The sequence below is a fragment of the Magallana gigas genome, chromosome 3, assembly GCF_963853765.1.
Source record: "Magallana gigas chromosome 3, xbMagGiga1.1, whole genome shotgun sequence".
In the NCBI taxonomy this organism is placed as follows: domain Eukaryota; kingdom Metazoa; phylum Mollusca; class Bivalvia; order Ostreida; family Ostreidae; genus Magallana; species Magallana gigas.
In genome coordinates this window covers 41,455,713-41,482,786 of record NC_088855.1, presented here as the reverse complement: position 1 = coordinate 41,482,786, position 27,074 = coordinate 41,455,713, and the positions used below count along the sequence as shown (strand labels likewise).

Sequence of the window (27,074 nt, the reverse complement as noted above, 5' to 3'; positions counted from 1 at the left end):
TCAATTCATGACTATAATATTTATTAGTTGTTGGATTCGGAAGCAGTTTCATGATCATAGTTCCACGATGCGTCTCACTTTTAAACGGACTTCTTTAAGGTGTTAATTTAACATATTTGGTCTCAAAATTCATGGATAAAAACTTACCCCCGGGTCAATCAAGATACTTCATTACATGCACACCTAGCTGCAACCGATTTGTGTGCGTGCTTACATACGTGTACTCTAGATCTCATTACACAAATAGTTCATGAATATAAGTGTTCAATTATCATCACAAAAAATACTTTGAATCAAAATATAAAATGTACCACTGACTATTTCAATTTACTTGTGTGGTTGACATCGATGTTTCGAAGGGTCTCGTGTTTTGATAGATTCTCATCGAATAAATTGAGTTGCAAATATGCCTGTTTTAAATTGATCTTTGATCTTGATAAGAAATATTCTTTTCCAATAACCGAAAGCGAATTTGCACGCTTAGTTGTTTGAGAAATCTCTACATAAATCACTTCCCCTCAATGTCAGATTATACGAGTTTCAGAAAAAAATTCAAAACGTCCTAAGGGAGTCTCCGAAAGAGTTATGGATCTTAGTTTGCTTATTGCGTGCACAAACGTGCAAACAGGGCTGAGTTTTAAAGAATATATGCAGATTTGTACGTGAAAAAATTAATGGAAATGAAAATACTTCAATTAACTTCCAACGGCGTCATACTATACATGTAGACGTGATACAATCTTTTGCTTTTATGATTAATTCAGCATTAAGAAAAACGAGAAACTGATTCAAGTAAATTCTAATCTACATCACTGTTTATCAGATCGCAGTGACTTCTAATTAAAAGAAAATCGTAGAAGAACAGATTTTGTAAAACATATTTATGCTATTAATTCGAAGATTTAGTTTGTTCTTAACAATGCTTTTAACATTTTCACAAAAGGGCATATATCTGGAAGTGTTTTAACTGTTAAATGTAAAGTTCAACATTAATGTCAGCAATAAGTTAGTCTGGTCAGGCGTTGTTCTATTTTAGAGTCCATTTATTATGATTTACATGAAATTTTTAATTAAAAATGGAAATCATCTAAAATTGACAATTTGTAACGATAATCCTTAATGGTCATTGTATTCCAGTGACATAGATATGGAAATACATTGTCAATTTTAAATTTGTCTTATATAAATTATGCCCATTGTTCAAGTGTTAAGGGTGTATCTTTTCTTGTGCTAATGAAAACTATGTACAGTGGATGGATCTCGCGCTTGTGTGTTCCTTCTTGAAGCATACTTGAAATTCCACACAATTTAGATAAAGACTATAGACTGTGACGTAGACCTCTGTGACATCACTCAGTCGTCTCGACAGTGTTTCCGACCCTTGCGTGGTCACTGAACGTGAACAGACAAATAAAAAAAACCCTTTTTCTCTTCGTAGTTGTACATCTTTGAGAATTGAAATGATAGAAAGACATTTTCTACTCTCTTGAATGTACTCCACATGATCTAGGAGTTATCGCAAGACTATTTATAGTTAATTCAGACAGTTTACGGGGGAGGTTATAGTATCGGCGACATGAAACCCAAATATACATGGATTGGTCTAGACAGTGGATTCGTTTTATTTTCGTATTTTCTTCTCCAAACACAATTATATATTCAAAAACGTATGACATTTTAAAGAAAAAAGATAATAACATTTGAATGATAAAATATCGATTTTGTATTCCCTTGAAAAGAAACATTTTATACGCGGTATTTTTATTACAGGCCAATTGGTGGAATAGCCAGTTATATTTTCCCCTAACAGTATGCTGATAGGAGCGATACACAACGGAACGAAAACACGTGAATGTTGGGACCACGGAACTCGACTTCGATTCTGTTTTCATGGAACATCTTAGTGTTCAGGGGGGTAACCCTCATTTGCAAAGGGTTTTGAAAAGCTATCAAACTGCTGCTATGAGGAGTTTGCAAGGTCCAGGGCCGACTGTTTTTCCTACGTTACTCTCCGATATGGCTGAGCGATACAGAAAGGCTTTGGTTAAAAAACTGCCAACTGTAGACAAACTAGATTTTGGATCTTTACGCGCCCCGCCACCGTTTCCTATTCAACATTTTGGACCGGTATTTTCTCCTATGGACACTAGTAAAAGTGAAAAATTAGACACTCTTTTAGAAGACGAAAAGATCGCCTGTTTCAGTGTCGGAGGAGAGAAAAGGTTGTGTCTGCCCCAGATATTGAATACCGTGTTGCGGGAATTTAGCTTGCAACAGATAAATGCAGTTTGTGACGAATTGCATATCTATTGCTCTAGATGCAATCCCGAGCAATTGGAACTATTAAAAGTGACTGGTATTTTACCACTCAGTGCACCGAGTTGTGGTTTGATCACAAAGACAGATGCTGAACGTCTGTGCAATGCATTACTTCACAGGTCAGCAGAAAGATACTCAAAACCACCTTCACGGGACAGCTTCAAAGTGTATCATGAGTGTTTTGGAAAATGTAAAGGGATTTTTCACCCTGACAATTACAATAATGCCAGTGATAAATGTATTCAGTGCTGTGACTGCATGGGGATTTTCAGTCCACAAAAGTTTGTGGGACACTCACACAAGTCACAGGAAAATAATACCTGTCACTGGGGGTTTGATTCCTCCCAGTGGAGGTCCTATCTTCTCCTTGCAAAGGATCAGGAGGGAAAAGACAAGTTACAGAGAGAGCTAGAGAAAATGAAGTCGAAATTTGACAATAGTCGCAAAAGAAGACAGGTAACATTTTTCAAATTTGTTGTTTTTCCTGAAATTTAGTTTTAAGAAAAACATTGATTAATGACATTAAAAAAAGATATGAAAGACTTTTAATAAACCCCATCTCTCTCTCTCTCTCTCTCTCTCTCTCTCTCTCTCTCTCTCTCTCTCAAATGGATGTAATTATACACAAGTAGTCGGTCATCAGTACATGTATAGTGATTTCTGTCCTCTGATGGATTGGTATGGTTGCGGTCAATGTCTTCCTTTAAAGGGCACAGTGACAGAGAAATGTACTGGTCAGTATCCTATGTGTGTCTGTCAACAACCTCTCATAAAAGAGAAGTCAGGACATGTTGAACCCTGGTCAGATGTTCAGCCCAGAAATTCCTATTGGGCATCAGCATGATTGCGATCAAGATTGGCAGTTGCAGTGTTCAACTTGTGTGGGCAGCACAGCAGATTTTCATACTTGTATAATATTTATGAAGTATTGTCATCTTCAAACAGTTTCTTGGATATATTTATCATAGCACCGTGCAATAAGATACCACTCAGTAATTATTGATGTGAGTGCACAAATTATTAAGTTGGTAAATGAATGTGTCAGTTATCATCAATTTAGTATAAATTAAGGATGTTTGGTAATTCATGTGCATTTAAAACCAGAGATACAGTATAGAAGGGCTTCAAAGGAATGGAAAAAAAATCATATCATAATTTTTTTAAGCTCTACCAGATATAAATGAGATTTAGGCCTAGAAATATTTTATTTTGTTTTAAAGATAAGTAACCAGAAAATTGTCTTTAATGTATCACATATTAATTCTCATATTAATAGCTCGTAGTTGTTTAATCACCATTTTTACATCAAACCCTAATACTTGTAACCTACTTAAATATTTTGTGAGAGTAGGGTTATTGGAAGCTTTTTTTTTTTTATCCATAGTTATGATAAAGCTACCTAATGAATTTTTTAAGTTATGAAATAATTTACATCAGTTTCAGATTTTGTTTGTTTGTTTGTTTTTGGTTTTTTTTTTTTACAATAATCTCAGTTAGATGCTTTCATTAGATAAATCAGAGCAGCTTTTTCATAACTAAAGACTAAAGTGACAGCACTTCCCCATCCCTGTTTTGTAGACTCTTGTGTCAGACAATGAGTCTGTCACTTTTGTGTGTGCTAGTTCTTGGCATTTAGAATCTGTTAAGTTTTCTTACATTAAAATGTAATGAGACTTCTGTCAATGGATAGAAACGATTGTCTGCCCTGTCAGAAAATTGAGTCTCCAACTATGCATATTATTTACATCCTCCCACCAACATTCAAATACATTAATTTTTGAGCTACTGTACATTTATTGTTAACATCCTTACTATCTTATTTACAAACATGTGTCTTTGTAGGTAAAAGCTTATTGCTATTTCTATCTGAAAGTAAGCGTAATCAGATCTTATTCTGCCTTCCATGACAGACGTGAACCTGTAGAAGCTTTAAAATTTCTATGCAATGGCTGTACACTGTTTTGAAACTTGCTCGAAAGTTGTGCATAAATTTGGAATTCAAAACCACACAGCTGTATGCAATTAAATTGCACACCTGTGCTGGGATTTCAAGCATGGAACTCATCATGCAAGTCCTAGCAGATAAGACTGCTATCTTCCTTGAACAATTTTGATATATGTTTATCTTCTTGCTGATTTTAATGCAGAATTTTTTTTTTCTCATTTGATAATGTATATATCGTGTCAAGTACAACGTATATGAATGATGACTAAAAGTCTAGAACAGCTAGTACAACATTAATCCTCCGCAGTCATTGACCACAATTATTGGTTATGTATTAAGGTACAGGTCAGATCGACTGACCAACACATTGAAAGTATCGTTCATTGATCAGTTGCTAGTCTCTGGTCAGAGTAACTCCCGCTTTGTTACGTAATGCTAGCAAGGCATTGGAGAGAGTTATAGATTGTAGAAACTGTCTGCCAGGTATTATTATGTGTGTGGTAGAAGCCCCAGGTAGAATGTGCTAAAGTCGGTCAGCCAGATTATACTGGCACCCAGCCAAATCAATAGTAGATCTAGTAATGTGTACTGGAGTGCCATGGACTATAAGAAAAAAACTGTTATTATAGTCTTTTGGACTTTAAAAGGTTGCATTGACAAGAGGCACAATGCCCGAGGCTCAATATATAGCTGATATATATTTGATCTTTAAGCTGTATAAAATCTTTATTAGCTTGGAAAACTGATTAAGTAGACTTGGAGACAGAATTGATCAGGAATTTTGCAATAGCCCAGTAGCAATGTTTATTCTGTACATGTATGGAATAGACACAAGGTCTTTCAGATGGACAAATTTTGAATGCATGAACTTGAAGAAAAATTCAATTGTTTTAGAAATCATATATAAATAGGGCTACAGTATATTAAATGATTTTTAACAAAACTTTATTTTTAGTGTTCTGGTACATGTACATATATGTAAAGCTTTCATAAAATATTATAAATTGAGTGAAGCACGTATATTATTTTGACAATGACATGTTCATACAAATACTAGTGAAGGTATCTGGAGATATCCTCAATTGTTTACCAACATGGTTTATCTGTGTTGGAAAAGATACACATGCATGTGGCATGCAATTCACATTTGGTGACAAGTACTATCTAAAATCAGTCCCTTGACATTGAAGTGGCAAAGTATTTTTTTCAAGGCTATAAGTATTTGTTCAAAATGTTTGATTAAAAAAGTCATACGTGAGTTATTTTTATCTCCAATTCTACATAAAAACTTAATTGTCATTCCATGCCTATTTTCAGTGGATGTTCAAGTGGTTTTAATAAGTACATGTATTGAGAAACTTAAAATTTTTAAAATTCACTTTAAAATAGCGGAAAAATTGTCTAGCTTTTAAAAAAGAGAGGAAGGGTACGTTACCCAGTTTGCTGTTATAGAAAAGGGTAGTTTATAAAATATGCCATTGTGAAGCCTCAAATTTCATAACCTAATGAATGAACAAAAATAAAATTCATCATCATATTTATATTTTAGAAATTTAGTTCTTTTATTTATTTTTGACAAAGTCAAACTCAATTAAAAATGAACATAAGAATACATGTATTTTCATTGTGCTTAATAATGCTTCAGAGATATTCATATGAACTCAGTCTCTTGACCCATTGTAAAGATCAGAAAGGAACATTTTGCTCTTCACTTGGTTTATAGGAATATTATAAGAGAAGGTCCTTGCAAATGTTATACCGTGTTTACTATTAGCATGTGAGTTTGTGTATGGGAGTGAATATTTTAGAAAGGCTGCATGTGTTAATACCCTCAAAATTGCTTACCAAATGAATTTGTAAAAGAAAGTCTTTGCTACATAATATGCTGGGACACCCCTGTCACATTGCAAGGTTGTTGAACTCTTGAACCTATAAAGGTTACCAAAGGTCATGCATATTACATTGAGTTTACATGTATCCCGAGGCACAACCTGGTACTGTTGCATAATCACACAGTGAATGTGGGTCAGGGAGGTTACAGGTGATACAATACACAACTGGTGCTCATAATCATGATAAAGAACATGACAATTGCATAATATATATGTGTGTGTGTATCATTAGATTATTACTGCGCGTGTGTAAGAAAAAAAATACAGAAAGAACTCATGTTGAAATAGAAGTCCTGCCTTTTTACTATGGGTATCTTTATAGATTTTCTCAATAAAAGAATTTCTTTTCTTTTTATTACCCCAGTATTTTTTTTCTTTTTCTTTTTTTTTTGAATTAAAATTATTTTTGGATCTCGCACAAGAGGAAAGGGGTTAACATAAAGCCAACATCCTGTGGTCCTGTCTTGGCATTGTTGTTTGTGGCTAGATTTAGAATTTCTGTCACAGTTTGAAAATGGGGGCATGCTGGGATTGAATGACACTGCTACTCCTTGCACCCAGCAACCTTGAACATGTTTACAAAGCCGGCACTTCCAAACATACTTGAAATTGGATCTTATCTTTTGTACAACTAGAATGCGTGCCATGACATTTAAAAGTTCTATTGATTTCTTGAGAGACATACATTCTGTTACAAAATGGTTGTAAAACTGTTCTCAAATCTTTCTTTCTCTTGGCAATGAGTGGTCCTAGTTTTTAACTTGAGATGCTAGTTATTTCTTTTGCTTTTAAGAATTTTATCATTTTTGTGAATTGAAAAAAATTAAATCTAAAAGCACTTGTTTAGGTTGAATTGCAAGATAAATCTTTGAAATAAAAGCTCAGTTCAGCAGTACCGGTATGTATGAAGTATGTGTAAATGTTGCTTGCATGGGGAAAAAATCAACAACAAAAAAGCATGAAGAATCAGAAGTAAAGTCGATTAAAGCTACGTGTAGCCGAGTTAAGTTTGTAAGTCATTTATAGCACATACTTTTGTAGTTTAAATGGCAGCTGTAATTGCATCCAGCATCTTTGGTACAGCAGACCATTGGGAGGTTGGGAGATATTTATAGTTCTTGTCCATACTTTGATCTGAAAAATTCATTACTTCTGATCTTGTTTGCATAAAGTTTATGATACAATTTATCAAAAAGGGTTCAGAAGCATGATTTCAAAAGATTATCAATTCCATTTATTGTACATTATAGCAAAGTTATTTTTCATAAAGAGCTTGGCATTTGATTTTTTGTTGCTGAAATGCTCATTAGTTTGTTGGACAAATTCTTAGCACAAAATATGGAAACAATGATGGCAAACATAAGGCAAATTAGTACTGTTGCAATGATCAAACAGTACTGATCCTATCTATGGGCGCACAATAATAGCTTCCATCTTTTGAAGTTAAGAGGTCTTTGAATTCTTTCTCAAAACTATCTGGTTAAAAAATCTGAGACAATCGGCATAAGATGACACAGTGGGAATTAGTTTCGTCACAGACTTTGTTCCAGTTAATCCGATGCATTGTGGTTGGTTTGACTTGATTGCAGTCTTTATTTTTCTTGTAGGTCAGTGACTCCTTGAGCGATCTGAAACGGTCAAAGGGTGACGATGGGGAGTATACCTCATGGGGTGAGGGAACAGGACAAGTAGGGGGGTCTGCGTTCAGACCTTGGTCCCCAGGAATGATCAATGCCATGAAGGACAACAAAGGCTTGCCCGAGCCACCTGCTATCATGAGAGAAATGTAAGTTCCAAGAAAAGAAAAGCCCAGAAGAGATAAATTAAAAATTATTCAAAAAAGTATGTTCAGCAGGTATTTTGTTTATCACAAGCTGAAACCTTGAAATAGCTCTTCACTGCCTTTTTCCATGTGCGTAAACACTGAAGATAAAGCATATTACAACACCTGTGAATTACATAAAAGTACACTGCCTTGAACAAGAGGTCAAAGTCCATATTCTGTGCAAGGCTTTCCCAGTCAGGTATTGGGGAATGATTTACTTAGGGGAGCCAGGAAGCGATAAACCAGTGTCATTAACTCTACCAAACAGTACTTCTGGCTCGGCAAATGACTTTTAGTACCTGACCAGTCTTCGCTGTAAAGTGGTTAGCCATAAATTGTCTGATCACCTTTTTGTGGTCATGCATGCACATCTGTGAAATTCAATTGACTTCAAAATCTATTCTCTTGAAAAAAAACAAAACCCCAAACATCTACAGTATCTAATAGAGAATTTAGTGCTGTGTAAATGAGAATTTAAAAAAGATTTTGCATAGCACAAATTTGAAACTGCTGTTCGCAGAGTTTTTACAGTACAACATGTGACCAAGCAGACATGCAGTGTTCTGTAACGATTTCCATATTAGCTTCCATATTAGCGTTTATGATAATTTTCTTTATAGGTCCAGCGAGACAACACCCTCGTATTTACACAGAGGCCCGCCAGTATTGCTGAACCCTGAGAGAGTTGTAACAGATGCAGATACAAAATCGTAAGATTTTATTTGTTCATCCTCACAGTGGAGATAGAGAAAGTTGAACGATGAGCTGGAATGTGATTATTCACACAGTGATAGTTCCCTGTTGAAATCAGAATGAGAAATGCTCGTGTTGAATACCAAGACTATCTACATGAAATATTTACTATATTTCCTTCTTTCTCATGATGTAATGGGTCTGATATCTGTCCATCTTTCGACATCACAATTTGGTTTATTATTGTGAATTGTTGTATTCCCTCTGTTACTGGAGGATACAGTTGGAAAATTATACATGTGGTTTTTATTGGTTTAGGCTTTGTTTGATTAAGAATTTATTATCGAAACTCTAGTGAAAAAGAGCTATTTTTACTAAATTGAAGCTAAGTGATTTCAGTCACCCTCTGGTATGTGGCAAATGTTCAAATTCCATATGGTTGGTTGATATCTTTTACAGACTGGGTTTTGTGATTGGAAGTGACATAGTGGTTCACGATTTGATGGTAGATTCTATACAACTGTTAGGTATTGTTCTCTCTGTTTGACCTCCGGAGAGTACAAAGCTCGGTGACAGTGCCTTCATTTGGTCTCAGTCATTAGACTTCTTCACTTAGGTGTCTATTGATTGATGATTTGGCATTTTTTATGCTCGTAATTAGACACAGCTGACACTGGTTTTGAAATTCATACACATACATACAAACCTTGGAATAGATCATTATATGTAAGACCTTCATTAAGAATATTATGAGTTGTTTCCTTTCAGAAAATTTCCACTTAATTTACCAAAATTTTTTAATCACTGTCAGTTGCTAGCATAATTTGGTCTTACAAAAGCATTGCTCTCTCTGATCTTGATCCCGTGAATTGGAATTTCTAAGTATGTCTAGGGGGTGAAAGTATACCATTTCACATGTCCCAGCCAGTAGAGTCCTGTACCCCTTACTCAGTAGATCAAATTTCGCAAGCCTAATCATACCCACTATAGCAAGAACATAAATGGACATTATTTCTTAAGCAGGGACACACAGGCAGATAATCCCCATTTTTCTTTGAATAATACAAGACAGTTGGTGTTTTCAAAGCAGGGTCAGTAAATGCATGGTAAAATGTCACAGAGGAGTTTTGTGTAGGAAACCTGATAAAGGCCCACCTCTGACCCCAGTCAATTGTTTGAGGGAGTACTAGATTACAGCAAGATAGCTGCACGTCATGACAGACGTTCAAGGTCGGGGCCCAGGCTTTAGTGGAGTTTGTGTAGCTAGTAAATACAGAGGCGCACCAGATCTTGGAGATTCCTTGCTCTTAATAGGCCCCTGATTAGATAAATAAATAGGAGCAGACCTCTGTCTGTCATTACATAAATATGATTTGTCTGCCAGACTTACTTAATCAAGATCTTTCCTTTGATACCGAACTATTCCCAAATTATAAAAAAGTTTCTATTTATAATTTCCTCTAATGCACAGTATGTGGTTGAGACACAATATGCATTCCAGTGTGCCATTTAATGCCTTCGGTACATGGAGGTTGTCGTCATCTGTTGACATTTGTCATAGTCTGATGCACACATCATTGGCTGCTTATGAATACAAAATCATTAATGCGGCGCCACAGAGCAATTCAAATACACATACATAAGCAAAACAGCAAATGTTTTTCGTTCAGAACAGCATTATTTTTTTTATTTTAGTTGATATTTTTAAAGAATTGAGCGTAGGGAAATATAAGAGGCCAACGGATAAGACTTTGGCTATTACAGGGTGTAACCATATAAATAAATGCCATACGTAACAGGTGCATTGTCTTGTAGGTGCACGCTGTAGTCAGTTAGTGCATGGAGGCCAATATCCTCCGATCTGCACTAATAGATCTAGGGGAGGGTTTTGATAAGGAACATTAATTCATGTTATAAACATATGGAATCATTTTTCGTCTTCATACTAAAAAGAATTCACAGCTGCCCTATTATACACTAACTGAACTGTGAGAAAACCAAATATATTTGATATAAGCACGATTTGTCTTTTTAACACAGTTGAAAGCTAAAAACATAAAATAAAGATTTTTCTCAATGTTTTTTTTCATAGATATGAAAGAGGCTTTGCTCCTAATGTGTCTCTAGCACCACATCAACCCAAAATTAATGTGGACGATATCAGTGATGATGAGGGAAACACAGTACCTATCTCACCTGTTGCTACCTGTAGTAAGCCCGACTACAAGGAATGGGACCTCCCCAGTGAGTCGGATGATTCATCTCAAACCTCAGATGGTAGGTTAAATCATATTGCAGCGAAGGGTGTTTTCTTTGTTTTGGTCAATCTACTTAATATGATAGTTTTCAGTATTTAAGCATTTCCTAAGCAGAAAAATATTTTGTTTGAAATGAGAATATGAATTTGTGTAAATCAAAGTTGTGTTGGGGTGATATCTTAAAGTTTGAAACTTCTTTTTTGCAGGTGAAGAGAGCAAATCTAATGAAGTGTGTAGCACTTTGGAGAAAGAACTTGAGCTGATTCACAAAGCATTGGATGGAAAAATAGGTTCCTCAAAGGAAGAGAAAGATGGATTTTTACGAGAGTTCTCCAAACTGAGGGTTACCAGTCAAGAGCAGCTCAATACAGCCCAACAGGACAAAAGGAGACTTAAACAGGTATGGGTTTGCTCGTGAGAATTGAAGAAAGAAAAGAGATTGTGACATGGGATATATTCATGTATTTTGATGATAAGCTCTGAAACATTTATTGTTCATTGTTTTGATAGGAACTTGCATCATGCAAGGCCTCCACAAAGGAGAGGATGTTAAAGTTATCTGAGCGTAATGCAAGTTTGGAAAAAGACATTGAGCGTGTTCGTATTGAGTCGGAATGCCGCTTAGAGGAGGCTCAGGAGGACAAAGAAGCGCTTCACAAAGAAATCAAACGCCTACAAGACCAGGAAGAGGCAGAGGTAAATATAGAGAAACGCTAGTGCTGTGTTTTGATGTCAGATGTCAAAGGCGCATGAACTGTAGCAGCTTTGTTTGTGTCTGTCCTCAGTCGGAAGTCTCATCAATTTCATTATATAATTTATAGTTTGTTCAAAAGTGAATGCACTGCTCTCTCCCAAGGGAGTCCCAACTGATGAGGACTGATTAGTACATGTACTAATACAATAATTTTTCTTATTATTGATTCATGCAGTGAACATATTCAAGTGAATGGCAACAAAAAATGTTTTATGCTTTATGGCAACAACACAATACATAACGTATATGTAAGCTTCATAGCAACATCACAATTTGTTAGCTAACTGCGAACATTAAATTGTATGGTACATGTGTAACATCTGCAAAAATGTAGTGGATGAAGTGCTTTGCTAATATCTCACTGGGGATAATCAATGAAGATAGAGTTTTTGAAGTCCTGAATTTAGATAATTATTTCTCTTCCAGCATTAGATGACATAAAACTTGATTCACATACATGTTTTTGTGAGGAGTTTTATATTCATTTTGCTTATTTAAATTATTTCTGAAAACAATTCCTTCAAGGGGGATTATAGAATAGGGAACAGTTACTACAAATTGTTTGCTTATTTTCTTCAAAAATAGCTGCCAAATTTTTTGGAAGGGAATGATGAAGCTGCTGGCCAATTTGAAAGAATTCTTGAGAGAGAAAAAAGTATAATTTCCCATTGGAATGTTAGCTGTTTGATTCACTGCCAAAAATGTCACTTTCTAGAAGAGCTTGCATTAGTGTCAGTTCTGCTGCAAATCAAGGTCAATACAGCAACAAAAATGTACTAAATGTCCTGGAAGAGAAAATCCCAAAATTGGTGACAGCCTTTAGATTATTGCATAATTTGTGGAATAAATGATTGACCATAGAACAGAAAGTGCATTCAACAAAGTCTTTATTGTGACATGAACAATCCTGTATGACCAATCCTCAAGAGTTTTCTCTTCTTGTTTTTTGTGAAAATATTAGGTGATTAAATGCCCAAAGACATCTTGACCTTAGGCATAATTAATGGTTCCATGAGTGGATTTACTTAGAATGTGTTTCTGTTCTGGCATTTTAAAATGACACCAATTCTTAATACACATCCGAGGTCTAGACTTAGTAAAAGCTCAAGTCCAACCAATTAAATGAATACATTTAATAACATTTTCTAAATATGGAAGATTATAACTATGACCCTTTTCCCCCTGGATTTTGGATACAGGTTAACAGTAATTTTTAGAATGCAAGACCCTTTTCCCCTGGATTTTGGATACAGGTTTAACAGAAATTTTTAGAATGCAAAATTTCATTGACATCATGCTCTATATGGATATTCAAATGTAGGGGTGTTTTTCAATCAGCTTAGGATTAGGACACAAAGGATTTCATAGAAAATTACATTTAACTACACTTTTGTTTAATTTATACCTGGGCTCAATTTTAAGAAATACATATCTACCTTTAAAATTGTGTATAAGCTTGGGTAATTTATACATATACATAGAGACGAAAAGGTGCACAGTTTTGCATTTTGATATTAATTAATTAGATATTTTTTATTTACCTGTTCAGGTAAAACCTCAGATTATAACATCAAATTTTAATATGTCTTCTTAATGATTTGTTCAGAATTTTGCCAGTACAGAATGATCTTTCACAAGAATGTTAGACTGACCAGTGTCTGTATATATCAAACAGAGATAGCCGGCAGTCTAGTCAGGGAAGTTTGGAGGCCTGCCAAGTCTGTATTTGTTGGTTTTATTTACTCAGTAATGTCCAGCCATACTGTGTAGTCTGTCAGAATTAACATTATATGGTCACTAGCCAAGGCAGGGCTCCAAAGGGGAAATGCTAGCTGCATGCATTTTATTATTCTATTAAATTAGTTTTAAATACCGGTACTAATGTCTTAATGTTAAATGTGAGCCAAGGTCTGAAATCAAATGAGATGGTCAGGGTTTTTTTTCTTAAGTAAATATTGAGCAGACAGATCAGCTCCATGAAAAGACCCCCTTGTGTTCTCACAAGAGCCATTCATTCATTACACTGAAGAAATGTCATTTTAGCCTGACCCAGCATGAATTACTGGCTGTAAGCTTGTAGCTAAGGTTTATTGACTCCTAGTTGGAAAAATCGCCGGCATGTTCTTCACCAGCAAAATCAATACTCATTTCACCAAATGCTGCTCCAGAAAACAATTTAAGACATCCACTCTACAATAAATTCTGCTGGAGCATGCTCGCCATAAACATGTTTTTTTTTTTTTTTCAAATTTATTATATAAAAACTCTTTACATTTCCCTCCTGTAACAAACATGCATTTTCTGGGATTACGTAATAGACCTGAAGATGCAAATTTTTTCCATGGCAGAAAATAATGCTAGCTCTTTATATATATTATCTTGACATCAAAATTGCTTTTTAACATCTTTAAATTGTAAGAAAAAAAAAAAATGTCAAACCATTTGATCCCACATCAGTCGGTAACTGATGAATCTATATAAGGACTAAAGTACAGACAGATTTTGTACTGCCTAGATCCCTTCATCCCTTGACTGTCCTCATGTTATTGAGTGGGTCTATCCTTGGATCAAATTGTTTTTACCGAGGTATGTGTAGGCTTAGAAAATAACATCTGATGTTTGGTTCACCCACGCAGGGATTCGTCAGAATCAAAAGAATTGGACCAATTATTTGAATTGGTCTTTGTATAGCAGGTGATTAAGTGAACTTTGCTTTTCAATTTGATGATTTTCCATATACATCCTCCTTTGAATGAATTAATGGTTATGATATTGTTCGCCCTGAATTTTAAATTGTGCGTGCAGCATTGGTTGAAGTTTTCCCTTGCGGAGGGTGTCCAGACATAAATGACGTCACGGTCTGCGCTGTAGTAAACATTTTCATGCTTATTGGTGTCTGGCACACTTCAACCAATCCATATCCATTTGGAAAAGGTTGTCTCAAAGGAAATAAAAAATAGTCTAGACCGTTTCAAGCTAATTGAGACAGAAAATATCCTGAAAGAGTTGGGGATTTTTTTCTATCAATAGACAGACAGGAGTCAACATGCAGATAATGTGTAGTGTTTTAAGATTTTACACCGAATTACACCCTGCTTCGAATAAAAAAAAAGAAACAGAACATTTAGATCAAAGTTGGGTTCGCTCTGGAGTTTTCCTACTTTCTTCTCTCTTATAACAATGTAAATGATGAAAGGGGAATTAGGGTGTTCAATCTGTTGATGAAGTCAAAGCCTGCTAATTTTAATCCTTTAAAGATACTCTTGTACAGAGATCCATTGCATTAAATCACAATCCCCACACACTGGGGGGAAGATGACTATCTGTTGTGCAATGGCGACTAGAAGTGATGTTCCAAGGCGACTCTTTGTCTAATACTCATAGGCGTTGGGTTCAAAGCTAAGCACATCAGTCTTTCTCTCTGTAATTACATGCTATATTACCAGAAACCAAAGCTCCCAGTTTGTTTTTTACCCTCCATCCAACAGAAGATATTGAATTTTACCAGGAAGTATCCGTGATGAATTTTTTTCTTTAATTTAGAGTTTATTCTCGTTCTCTTTATGATGCGTCTTTATTTATGAAGTACATGTCTGATTTTTAATTAAGAAAAACCTGCATGGTGGTTTGAATATGAAATTTCATTTTTTTTGTGTTTCTTTTTAAATGTCATATCACATAATAAGCAGCTGAACATTCCTAGGAAATCAGTATAGAGTAGAAGAACTCAAAATAACTGAAAATGTTATGGCAGCTAAAAAAGATCCCACCACACTGGGTGAAGTCATGAGAGTGCCTAGTATGAGTGTTAAAGACAAATTTGAGCATAGTAATCTTTTGGGATAAAATTATCTCTTTAATCATACATTTCATTTTATATTTAGTATCTGGTCAGATCACGGATGTAAAGGTCTTGATATACTTTGGCTTCTATATCTTGTAAGTAAAGGATAACAGAAGCTTCTGAAGTTCTCAAATTCTTTTAAGTTAATTTTTCAGCAAATTTAATTTGCCACCCATAACAGCCCAAGTTCCTGTTCTCACACACAACCAATTTGTTTATTCTCGTGTGAAACTTGATTCAACCTTTATGTCAGATGACTGCTGAATGAAGATGGTTTGGGATAATGAGTATACAAGATATCATTTTAATGTGTCTGTAAAAAAATATACATCTGTTTGGTGAAGCTATGTAAACAGTAATTTGGTGATGTTGCTATGTATAATCCTGTATGTATACATAAAAGTTCATGAACAGAACGGGAAATGAAGCCTTGGGTGTCAAGGGTAATCTGGCCAGGCTATGAACTATTACAACACAGCAACAGATTTCCTGCCTGTTATGTAGGGGTCATTGTCTGCATACCAAGGGATTAGTGAAGAATGATGCAAGTACCTAGGGCTGGCAGCTAGGGGTCATAGACTCTCTCTCTCTCTCTCTCTCTCTCTCTCTCTCTCTCTCTCTCTCTCTCTCTCTCTCTCATATGATAGAGCCCATTATATACTTACTAAAAGTACATCATTTCTTTTTCCCAAGGTAAAGTAAACCTGTTTTTCATAATGTGAACAACTTTAAATTGGCAAAAATTTTGACTCAATTTTATTACCTTTTTACATTTTCTTTTTTAAATCACAGAATGTTTCATTCATTTTATGACTTAAAAAAAAAAAAATTACCATCTAGTTAAAAAAAATAGGTTGTATATCAAACATCTTTGATTTCATATGTATATAAAATATCTATGCATAATAATGTTGTTTACGTTCTGTGAAAACCTACTATTGGGTGGTCTGACTGTACGAATTTGTGTGCTGCTTGTTGAATGCATCAAAGCATGTGAATGATAAAGACTAGTAAACATGTTTCTTGGTAGGGGGAAAAAGTTTTCTCCAACTGTATGCACATGATTTAATCTTAAGAATTCTTTATGTGATGCAGGCTTGCAATCATTCAAGCATTAATGATAGAACTTGTCTGTTTTAGGCCTCCAAATACCTGACGGTGAATCGAGAACTTCAAACTCGCCTCCGGCAATATGAAGTGGCCTACGAACAGCTGTACTTTGACTGCTTGTACCTACAAGAGGAGCTGAAACGAAACAGTATCATCATTCCCGATGTGATGGCCAAAAAGTTTACAGAACAGTTAGCACCCCTCTCTAAGGTGGTCCCCCACCACTCACCCTCCCGGAAAAACTCCCTGTCCCCCGAGGGGAAGCCGATCGGGATTAAGAAGGAAAGGGACACATAGCAGAGTACACTATTGAATACACTGCCAGATTTAAAGCAACTTCTGTTCTCAAAAAGAGCAAAAAATAATGACTGCTGTTATCTGAAGATAGATTTCTTACTCTTGCAGTGAGCAGTTGTTTTGTACAAATATTGATTGGGAGACATTGGCCCAAATTTCATTAAAGAAGAATCAGACCCAAAGAAACTGGCACTTTTAAAGCTGTAATTGTTTCTAGTTGGAAGTCTCCAGTTTTAATTTGATTATAGATTAGATGTCTTGCAGTTACCATGCTCCTTGCCAAACCTGAAATGAAATCAAATTCGATTTAGTGTCGCTGATGGTTGGAGTAGAGACTGCAAGATTCCAGTGTCTTTGTGGGTGTTCAGAGAATTTTGCATTATATAATCTGTATTTTTAATTGATTTTCCTAGAAAGGTTCTTCCTTAAGGCATCTTTCTTCCCACAATTGCATTAAATGAATCATCCAGTAATTCTCTTTATTTATGGCTAAATACTTTTATTTCTATAAAAAGTAGAAAGAAATCTCAGTTCTACAGGGGGTTGATATTTGCAATTTTTGTATGCAGTACATATTATATTGGAGTGGTTTTTTTTCCTTCAGACATAATTTATTGCTAAGGTTGGTCATGTATAGTTGTTTTTTTTTATGGAGATTGAACAGGCATCAAATTCTTTTTTGTTTTTCTTTTTTTTTCCAAATTGTGCTGAAATTGACTTTAGTGCTTTTAGAATTGTATGATATTTTATTTCCTTTGTATCTTTTTAATGAAGTGCTATATTTACACTACATGGTGAATCATGATTTTCTTCAGCCATTTGAGGGAAGTTGTTTTAACTCTGGACAGGGAAAGACAACTGTGATGTGTAGTGCGATGAAATATTGTCATGATTTTATCAGTATTGTTAGCATAGGTGTTACATTTAGATATACCAAGGGCACCTGTTGATGCTCAGTGACAAAGGATGATTTTTTTTCCTTAAATGTTTGGCATGTAGCATACATGACTGGGAAATGTACATTCCCCTTAAAATTGCCAAAATTTATGTGAAATTTATATTTGTCTACAGCTGATTAGCTGGTGCTTTGGAATATGTCACTGTTCATGATTCTGAACTGCTATAGTTGCACATCCATACATGTAATCTGTATGTGTGTCATGAATGCTTTTTTTATTATTGTGAAGATGTAAATTTTATATCATGTAGTTTCTTTGTTCAAAAAGAAATTGCATCTGCATCACACTGTCATATAAATATGTATGACAAAGAATTATATATATAGATGTATATTTATTATTAGATGATTGACATTTTTTTAGAATGCACTCATTCAAGGTTTCAAGTTTTCCCTTCCTTCATTTTTGTTTCATACTTAAAAGAATCATATAACATTTATTGAAATGGACTAATTTACATTTGTTGTAAATGATTCATATGTAGGATTATATTTTCAGAGTGAAGGGAAAATGTGAAATTAATTTTAATCATTCATGTATTATAGAAACGAAACAGACAAATGGCAATTGAAGACCTCTATTTTATTGAGCCTACTATTGTAAATCTATTGTGTTTGTACATTACGGGTCCCCTTATATCTTTGTAGTTGTCAAGCTTTTTTTGTGGTGCTATCATTTAACTACACATTTCATTGGATTATTAGTAAAAAGGTTTCCAGTAAAGAATGATATGAACTAATCATTGATAGGGCTACAGTAGATCAGGGTGATTGTTTTAAATTAAGTATTCATTTAAGGCAAGTATTGAATTGATTTTACATACATTTTTATTATTATTATTATTATTTGTGCAACGCATTTGAGATCTATTGGTAGATCAGCGGTCAAAGGTTGTCGGGTACCGGTGATATGTGGCGGAGATGTAGGCAATGTTCTCATTGGACAGATTTTTAATACACTTTGCGACCCTGTGCAATCCTTATAGGTCTGGCTGTGTTGTCTTCCACCCCTGTAAATCAAAATTTCATCTATATATTCAACTTTGATTGAGACTATGTCATTTCTCATAGGTATAAGTGTATATATCATCATATATCAAAATATGTTTGTCACATGTCTTCATTCATAGACTTATGGATGTCATTTTTGAACTATAATTGGAAGTACAGGTGATCACTCCCTTTATTTGGCAGCAGCGTATTGAAGCAAATTGAAGGCTCTTTCCATCAGAGACAGCATATATTATCTGCTGTGTATTAGGAGAGCAAGAATTTTATACATAAAGAAGAGCTACTATTTAAGATTTTTTCGTAAATGTTTTGGAGTAAAACTACATCTTTGATAAATGTTTCATATGTGATGGATGTTTCCAATTGAAATGATCTATTGATCTTATTCGTCACAGACAGGGACATTTGTCACTACAAGGTGCTCATCAAAGTGCAACCTAACTTCTTGGAGGGAGTTCACTCCCCCCTCAAGTTAGACAGAGGCCTGTACTACACTAAGGGCAAGAACTCTTGTGATATATATGTCATCTGTGGTCAGTTTGCTCATATTTTCATTAGTCTATATTTTTTAGTGACCGAAAGTTGTACATGTATTTCTAGAATACAGATTTGTTGGAAAAACAGTTGGTGACATTGTCTTATTTCACATCTTTATATGATCAACATATGTCTATAAATACTTACCACGGTAGATGTTGTAATTTATTGACTGGCCAGTATGCTTCTGAATTTCAACAGAAATACTTCAAAGAACAACAAGTATAAAATTATATTGATTTAAAATAACAGTAATTTAGTACAGTGTTGTTTGGTTTCCTTTACCTTTCGAAGCATTCAACTTGTTGTTCTAAAAAACCTTAACTTAAATTTTCAGTGTTGTCCACGTGTGTAAGGATTTGTATTCTTATCTGTTGTCATGTGATTATTCTGATACACCCCCCCCCCCCATTGTTCTTATAATTCGAAGACATTCTGTTGAGCCTTTCCCCCCTCTGAGCCTAGAACTTGTGTTATTGCAGACTTCTGCATGTGTCTGAAAATTGTTACTGTGTACCAGTTTCTTGTTTCATGTATGCATAGATTTTTCTCCCATATGTGTGTTTAAGGTGTATGAGCATTTATTTAGACTATAGCTCTCACTGTACTGTACAGAAGATAGATGCTCCTATCGTTGTGGGAGAATTTAGTCACTTTATACTTACTCATTTCATTCTGTTATACCTATTGTTTTCCACTCTTTGAATGGCCAGTGTACTGTGTGAACAAAGATACCCTTCATCATATTATCATTTGTTAAACAAAAAATTTTCCCATGGATCTTTGGCTATGTAAACTAATAAGAGAGCAATACAAGTGCTTTGTTATTTTTTCCCCTTTATATGCTTATTTATGAACTTTTCAAGAATTACCATATCAGAAACTTTGGGCATTTTTTAAATGTTATGGCATACATACCTCATTTATGCTGTATATATGATTTTTTCAGTTCATTTCACTCTCTGTTTTTGATTTGAATTTCTGCATGAAATTTGGTAATTCATGTAGTATGCTCCCATCTAAGTCCGTAGCTCACTGACCGAGTGCAAGGTTGTGATTTGATTAGCTGTAGTACATTATTTCAACACAAAGCAGTTACATGTATATTTGGACAGAAGCATTACATTTGCTGTGTTTGTTTCACTGTATTTTGCAGTAATATTTATCGGTATGAATCTGCAATTGTGGTTTGTAACATGTTTTGCAGAGTCATATTTAAGATTTGCACTTGATTTTGCTGGTATAATTTGTTGTGTCCAAATTCTTTCAACACTTTTAAGGGGAAAAAAGGATTTCACTTTTAATGGCTTTTGTTTACCCGGTGTTAAACAATGAAATGGCATACTTGTACAAGAAAAACTTGTATTTGGGATTATTTTTATTTGTCCAAGGAAACATTAAAAACAATTTGTTTGTATTTGAGTTCTATAACACTTTTTAAACTTTGTAATATGAAAAGAATAGTTAAATACCATAAAAAACAAACATAACAAGTTTTGGAATGTTTGGTTAATATATTGTTACAATAGGTAAAAATTATTTTGTTAATTGATTCTTCCAATTATTTTTTTCTGTTGATAGGGCAGATTTGAATGTCATATCTTAAGCATGTTGATTTTGGTATATATGAGTATACTACAATGTTATATTAGTTGTTCAGGCCTGCCTATGCTTTTAGAGGAGCACTATTCTTGTTCACCAGGTGTTTATTTTTGTTGACAGTTCATTACCATGACTGAGCAATTAAAATGTCTGTTATATTGTGCATTCTGTCTCTTTTTATTTGTTGGGAGAAGTGGGAGATGAAGGTGTGTATCTCATACCAATCCAGCAGACAAACTGTTGCCCAGAAACCAGGTGTTTGGTTTTCAGAAATGACAAATGACATCAGGCTGGCTGTTGTTGTCTCTGAAAAACAGAATTCTTAAATCCTGTAGAGCTGATGGATCATTATTACAGCCAAGCTGGTGAAACATTGCACTGAATTATATTCCAGCAGTGTGAATTCAAAGCAGATGCTGACATCATAAAATTATGTAAATGAGGATGTTCTAGCCACTTGTTACTTAGGTCATCCTTTTGTTCAAGGGTAAAATTTTTGGGGTATATCTTCACGTAGACAAAAAAATTCTTACTTTGGCGCTTCATAAAGTAGCTGCCTAACTTTTGCTGATGTGGGTTTATGTAAATTTTCTATTTTTTCTGCAATGCTTTGCTACCTTCATGCACGGCCATAGCGCAATGGAGGCAAATGCCCCACAATTTAAACTTACGATCAATTTTTTTAACAAAGTATTTTATGCCAAAGTTAAGGGGACCAGGCCACGGGGTCGTAAAATTTGATAAGACGAGCTGACTTTTGAACTCAGTCTCATTTTCCCATTTATAAGTGAGACTGGGATAAAAAATGACCTCGTCTAACTTTTATGGCCCCGGGGCTCCTTAGAGATAAACTACCCAAATTTGACGAATCGTTCTCTGAAGAACAATGCATGATAATGAAATCCCATATGTGTGTTCGAGGCTACAAAGCCACACAGTACGAAAGGCATTTTCCACAAAAAGCGGAAACCCTTTTGCAACACAAATAAAAAAAAGACAATAGTACGATATTATTAGTACACCGTCCAAGAATTAAGAATGAATCATACTAACGAAAGTTACTGACACATACCGATTTACTTGTTCCATTATGTGTCCCACCTACTTAACATTAAGTACACGCCTTGTCGCACAGACAATTGCATTTATCTCATCAGCTAGGGTTTACTCAAAACAATACATTTTATTATACTTTCATGTTAAATACTGAAATCTGATTGGTTTAGAGGCAGTTGATAATCCGTTCTATTACCCTCAGCGTTAGCAAAACACTTAGCAACGGGTAACACAAGGAATTGTCACATGCGCGTAAATTATGCGCATACGGTTCGCCGTAGAATTCACGCCATAATATAAAAGCAGTAATTTTTTTTTCTAAAATTAAGACATTCAGTATAATAAAATAAATAGTACCTGTTTGGGAGGATAACAGTTGAAACTGACACCCCTCGAAAACCATTGTCAACCTCCGCTTCGCGTCGGTTGACAATGGTTTACTCGGGGTGTCAATTTCAACTGTTACCCTCCCAAACAGGCACTATTTATATAGTGGTAACATGTATAACCTCCACAAAAACAACAACCGTTGCATCATTGAGATCCTCAAAAAATCAGAGTCGAACAGCATCGTACATTTCAGCCTCAGTGGTCACAGATGGGAATATACCGGTATGACAGAACATGTAGTAGTTATTGACATTAATACTTATTCGAAAACTCAGAGAGAGAAGTTTTGGATGCAGAGACTTCCTCACGGGTTGATCTCAGACTTTCAAGTAGCTTTAAGTAGTTGTAATTACCGTGTATCCTTCGCATGTAAGGATAATCAGCTGTTCTTTTTGTTTAACGTTCTGATCGACATTAATGATAATTATTTAGATTTTTTGATAACTCATTATGGATAATCAATTTCATGATTTAGTAAACATAAACAGGTAAAATGCTTTTGTTGGTGTTTCATACGGGATATGTTTCTGCAATTTGTTAGCTACCTTTAAACCCGCATGAAACACCAAAAGTAAGCATTTTATGTTTTAAATTTTGTTTTATTTTTGATTTTTTTAAAAATGTGTTTGTCCTCGAGGTTATACTATTGCTTTGCTCTAGAACTATTCTCCTAATAACTTGTTCGAAACGATGCACATTTTGTCCCAGGTGCAAAAGGGGTGCACTACGGCCCTGCCTTCATGAAACATCAAAGAAGCCTTTTAATTGTTTATGTTTATATATTTACATCTGTCTCTGAATCATTAAATCAATTATAGATAATTAGTTGTTGAATAGACATAAATTACTGTTATTGTCGGTTAGAGCTAGCATCACACAGAAGAATAGGTCATTCTCCATATATGTGCAGGTTACCATGGTAACAACAACTACGTATACTTTGAAGTGGAAGAGGGGTTCAATCCAAGTCCATGGAGTCCTTGGCCTCCAGTGAAGTGTAGTGAAGAAATAATCCATACAAAGTCATCACAAAAAGTACAAAATAGACACCAATGAACAATGTAAAAATTATCCATTATAGCTACAGTACTTGAATCGATTTTGTTAAAAAACAAATAGAGAAAAAAATGCCAAGTGGTTGTAAATATAAACCTTTGACCATGTGGATAAAAATGAATTTTGTACATGTCTATTAAAACTTTTGTGAAATTAAAATCTATCAATAACATGTTGTAAAGATAAATTCTCTAAGCATACAAGTCTGTATGCCTGATTACACTGTTATACAGATGACAGGTTGAGGAGCATCTGTTAGCATACTACAACAGTTTCCAGAGACATCTGTCATTTACTAGTTCTCTGAATATTTGTAACTCATTTCACTTACAAAAGCTGAAACAGGCATTATTGTTTTTGTTATATATCTAGATAAAAGAACCCCCCCCCCCAATGATGTGCATTATTACTCAATTTTCTGCAATCTAATCGGATCAGTGTGTGCATATGAAATGACAGGATTGTAATTTGAAAATTTACATTTTAAAATCTAAGCGAATTCGAATCGTCCCTGGGATGCATGAGAGAGGTGCCTTGTTTGCAGCTGGGTAAAGGGATGTCGGATACTTGACACAGTTAGCCATGGTTGCTCAGGTGAGCAATCTAGTCTATTAGCCTCTTCTTACAATAAGAGAGGTAACTCTCATCGGGATATTTCTGAAAAAATTATGATACATTAGTAATAATTTTGCGGAAGCAAGTAGAGGAATGTTACTTCTTATATCAACAATACAATTAAAGCACATGCACTCGAATATTTTTCATTTTACATACATGTAGCATAACCATTCTTAAATACACCGAATTTAGTCTATTTAGGAGTGTAATAAAATTTTTGAAATAAACACACGAGAGTCGAACAGAATATATATATATATATATATATATATATATATATATATATATATATATTCAAACGCTCTTTAAACTAACAAAGGCAAGTCATCATCACATCAGCCGTGAAATCGGTCATGAAATTACGCAATCATTGGCATCGCGTGTGCAGCAAAGAAACTTCAGTACTATTTTTCACCATCAAAAATGTCATTGATTTTCTTTAATTATAAACTTGCTTGCAAAATTGCAAGGTATTTATCTTTATCAAGTTTCGAATTTATTCTTTATTGTCTGTGGAATTAAGGAATTCAGTATCCCTCGAGGAACTAAGTGCACTGCGGACAAAGTGTAGTATAGTTACAACCTTGTTCATCGGTACTCTATTTACATGTACAATGTATGGATAATACAAGCAAAACTGTGATTTGAAGCAACTTTGCTATTTCAAGGAGATACCCCCCGACCCTCCCCTTCTTGATCCGCGCATGATACTCATAAAGCAAACAACACACCGCCCCATATACTTAAAATCCTAAAACTTTGCTTCTGTTTGTGGATTAAGGTAGATACATGTAGCTCTGTAGAACAAAAACCAAACCTCCAAAGAAAGCATATATTTACACCTCTTTATGAATCCCTCAAGAGTTAGTCATATATGTCTCAGTATATTCAATTTCAATTTCAATTTCAATTTCTTTATTAACCAATTAAGGGCCCTCAAGGGGCAACATGAAGACTGTTGACATACAACATCCAATGAACATAAAACATTCACTAAACATATACAAGAGGGAAAGAGCTGGATGATTTAAAGAACTATGACAGACATGAACAATTAAATAGTATATATGTATATATATATATGTATAATTATGTATGTTTCCATACATTCAATATAGTGTCTTCTATATATTTATGTTAAACACCATACATAAATATGTCAAGATACAAATGCACATACAAATTTGAAATAGTTTATCATATGATTGAAAAATAAAAAACCAATATTTGAATAGGAAATACAAATTAAGGCAATGCCTTTTGTAAAAATTTACCAACAGAGTTTAATATATCTAATTCTTCACAGTTTAGAATCCAAAATAAGTTTTGTTTATCTTCTAAACTAGTAAAATGTTTTGCTTTAGATGAAATTAAATCAAATAGTTCCTCTCTTTCTTTTGTAAATTTGCTGCATTGGATAAGAAAATGTTCTTCATCTTCAATTTTATTAAGTGTACAATTTTTGCATATTCTTTCTGTTCTAGGTGTGTTATTATATCTGCCCGATTCAATAAAAAGTCTATGCGCTGATATCCGCAGTCTACAGATTGGCTTTCTGTATTCAGGTCTTAATATAGTTAAATACTTTTCCAGTCTGAAGTTAGTTTTCAAAAATAAATAAGTAACAAGTTTGCCATCTTTAAGTGTTTCATTTGAGTACTGCCAATCCATCAAATATTTTTTAGTCTGAGATTGTTTTAAAGAAGTAACAAAGTCTTTTTTAGAATATGTCATAATGTTTTGAATATTAAGAATGTTTAGTAGCTTTTCAATAGAGGAATACCAAGTTGTATTTTGGGCGAAATGAAGTTCTTTACTACATACAAATGCATCTTTTAATAGAGGAAACTCTGTTGTTAAATTTTCTATTAACGCGCTTTCATCATTACTGTCGAAAAATTCATTTAATAGCTCAAAAGACGTCAATTCTTTTATGTACATGGAAGTTTCTATAGATGTATATCTATTTGGAAGGCTGACATCGTCTGTGCATTCCGTGTTCAGATTATTTTTAAAACGATTTTAAAAAAATGTTAGTCAATACTTAAGCAATGATATAAATAAAAGATGTATCTGACCCCCCCCCCCTCCAAAAAAAAAAATAACACAAAAAAACTCCCCCAAAAATACGGGACTAGAAAAAAGTCACACAAATTGATACATCGTTTTTGAAATTCTTTATACAAATAGATATTGAATTCATAGAATTAAAAATCGGAGATGTTTATGCTTTGAAAACATATTATACATTGAAGTTGTAGTTGAGATTTTACCCCCTTGTCAATTTTTTGCTAACATTCTCTTACATAACCAAATATTGACAAAATGTGTCAATCTGTCATTAAATATTTAATTTGAATGAAAATAAATGTATTAATTATATTGCAGATTTCAGAAAAAAAGTTGCTGTCAGGTTTAAGGTGGAACATTTCACCCAAATTTTATTTTATGGATCGCTTAAGTATCAGCTCTGAAGCATAATTTCGTTGTTCAAAGAAAGATATATGCCTTTAATTATTTTTGCGAATTTTTTTTTGGGGGGGGGGGGGTGGGGGGTGGGGGTGGTATAAAAAAGTGGAAAGCCTGTTTTTGGTTACAAGAAACACACTGTACATTTTAAAATTTGGTGTATAAATGCATGATAATTATATCTAATTAATAGATCTAATGTCCACTAATGTCAATAAGACGTTTTATAATTTGCCAAAATATTGATTCAACTAATTTTTATAAATAATTGCCTTATATTTGATCTCTATATGAAAGTCTCTTTAAAAGATTTTATCCATAAATTAAAAAAAATATCACTGAAACAAAATACCTTAATAAAAAAAGAAAAGAAATACACTAAATAGGTAAAAACACATGTGAACATCAAGAAATGATATTAAACATTTAAAATGAGCACA

At 34.2% G+C, this 27,074-nt stretch overlaps 1 protein-coding gene across 2 annotated transcripts; it reads left to right on the top strand.

Annotated features, from left to right (window-relative positions):
* Positions 1-1,651: 1,651 nt before the first annotated feature.
* Positions 1,652-21,208, top strand: LOC105338118 (ski oncogene). Of its 2 annotated transcripts, XM_011443114.4 has the most exons (8): positions 1,652-1,667; positions 1,771-2,775; positions 7,764-7,942; positions 8,602-8,691; positions 10,767-10,951; positions 11,139-11,332; positions 11,443-11,628; positions 16,671-21,208. In XM_011443114.4, exons 2-8 carry the CDS (start codon positions 1,891-1,893, stop codon positions 16,935-16,937), a joined length of 1,986 nt encoding a protein of 661 aa, XP_011441416.2. In that variant the 5' UTR covers positions 1,652-1,667; positions 1,771-1,890; the 3' UTR covers positions 16,938-21,208. The 2 variants fall into 2 exon arrangements, with proteins under 2 accessions (XP_011441416.2, XP_065935884.1); XM_066079812.1 differs by lacking the exon at positions 1,652-1,667 and having other exon boundaries at positions 1,757-2,775.
* Positions 21,209-27,074: the final 5,866 nt, after the last annotated feature.

Bases quoted from the DNA above. Each gene is read 5' to 3' on its own strand.
- LOC105338118 (XM_011443114.4), top strand. From the start codon at position 1,891: ATGGAACATCTTAGTGTTCAGGGGGGTAACCCTCATTTGCAAAGGGTT. The intron at 7,943-8,601 runs GTAAGTTCCAAG...TTTTCTTTATAG, and splicing joins CCTGCTATCATGAGAGAAAT to GTCCAGCGAGACAACACCCT. The intron at 11,629-16,670 runs GTAAATATAGAG...TGTCTGTTTTAG, and splicing joins AAGACCAGGAAGAGGCAGAG to GCCTCCAAATACCTGACGGT.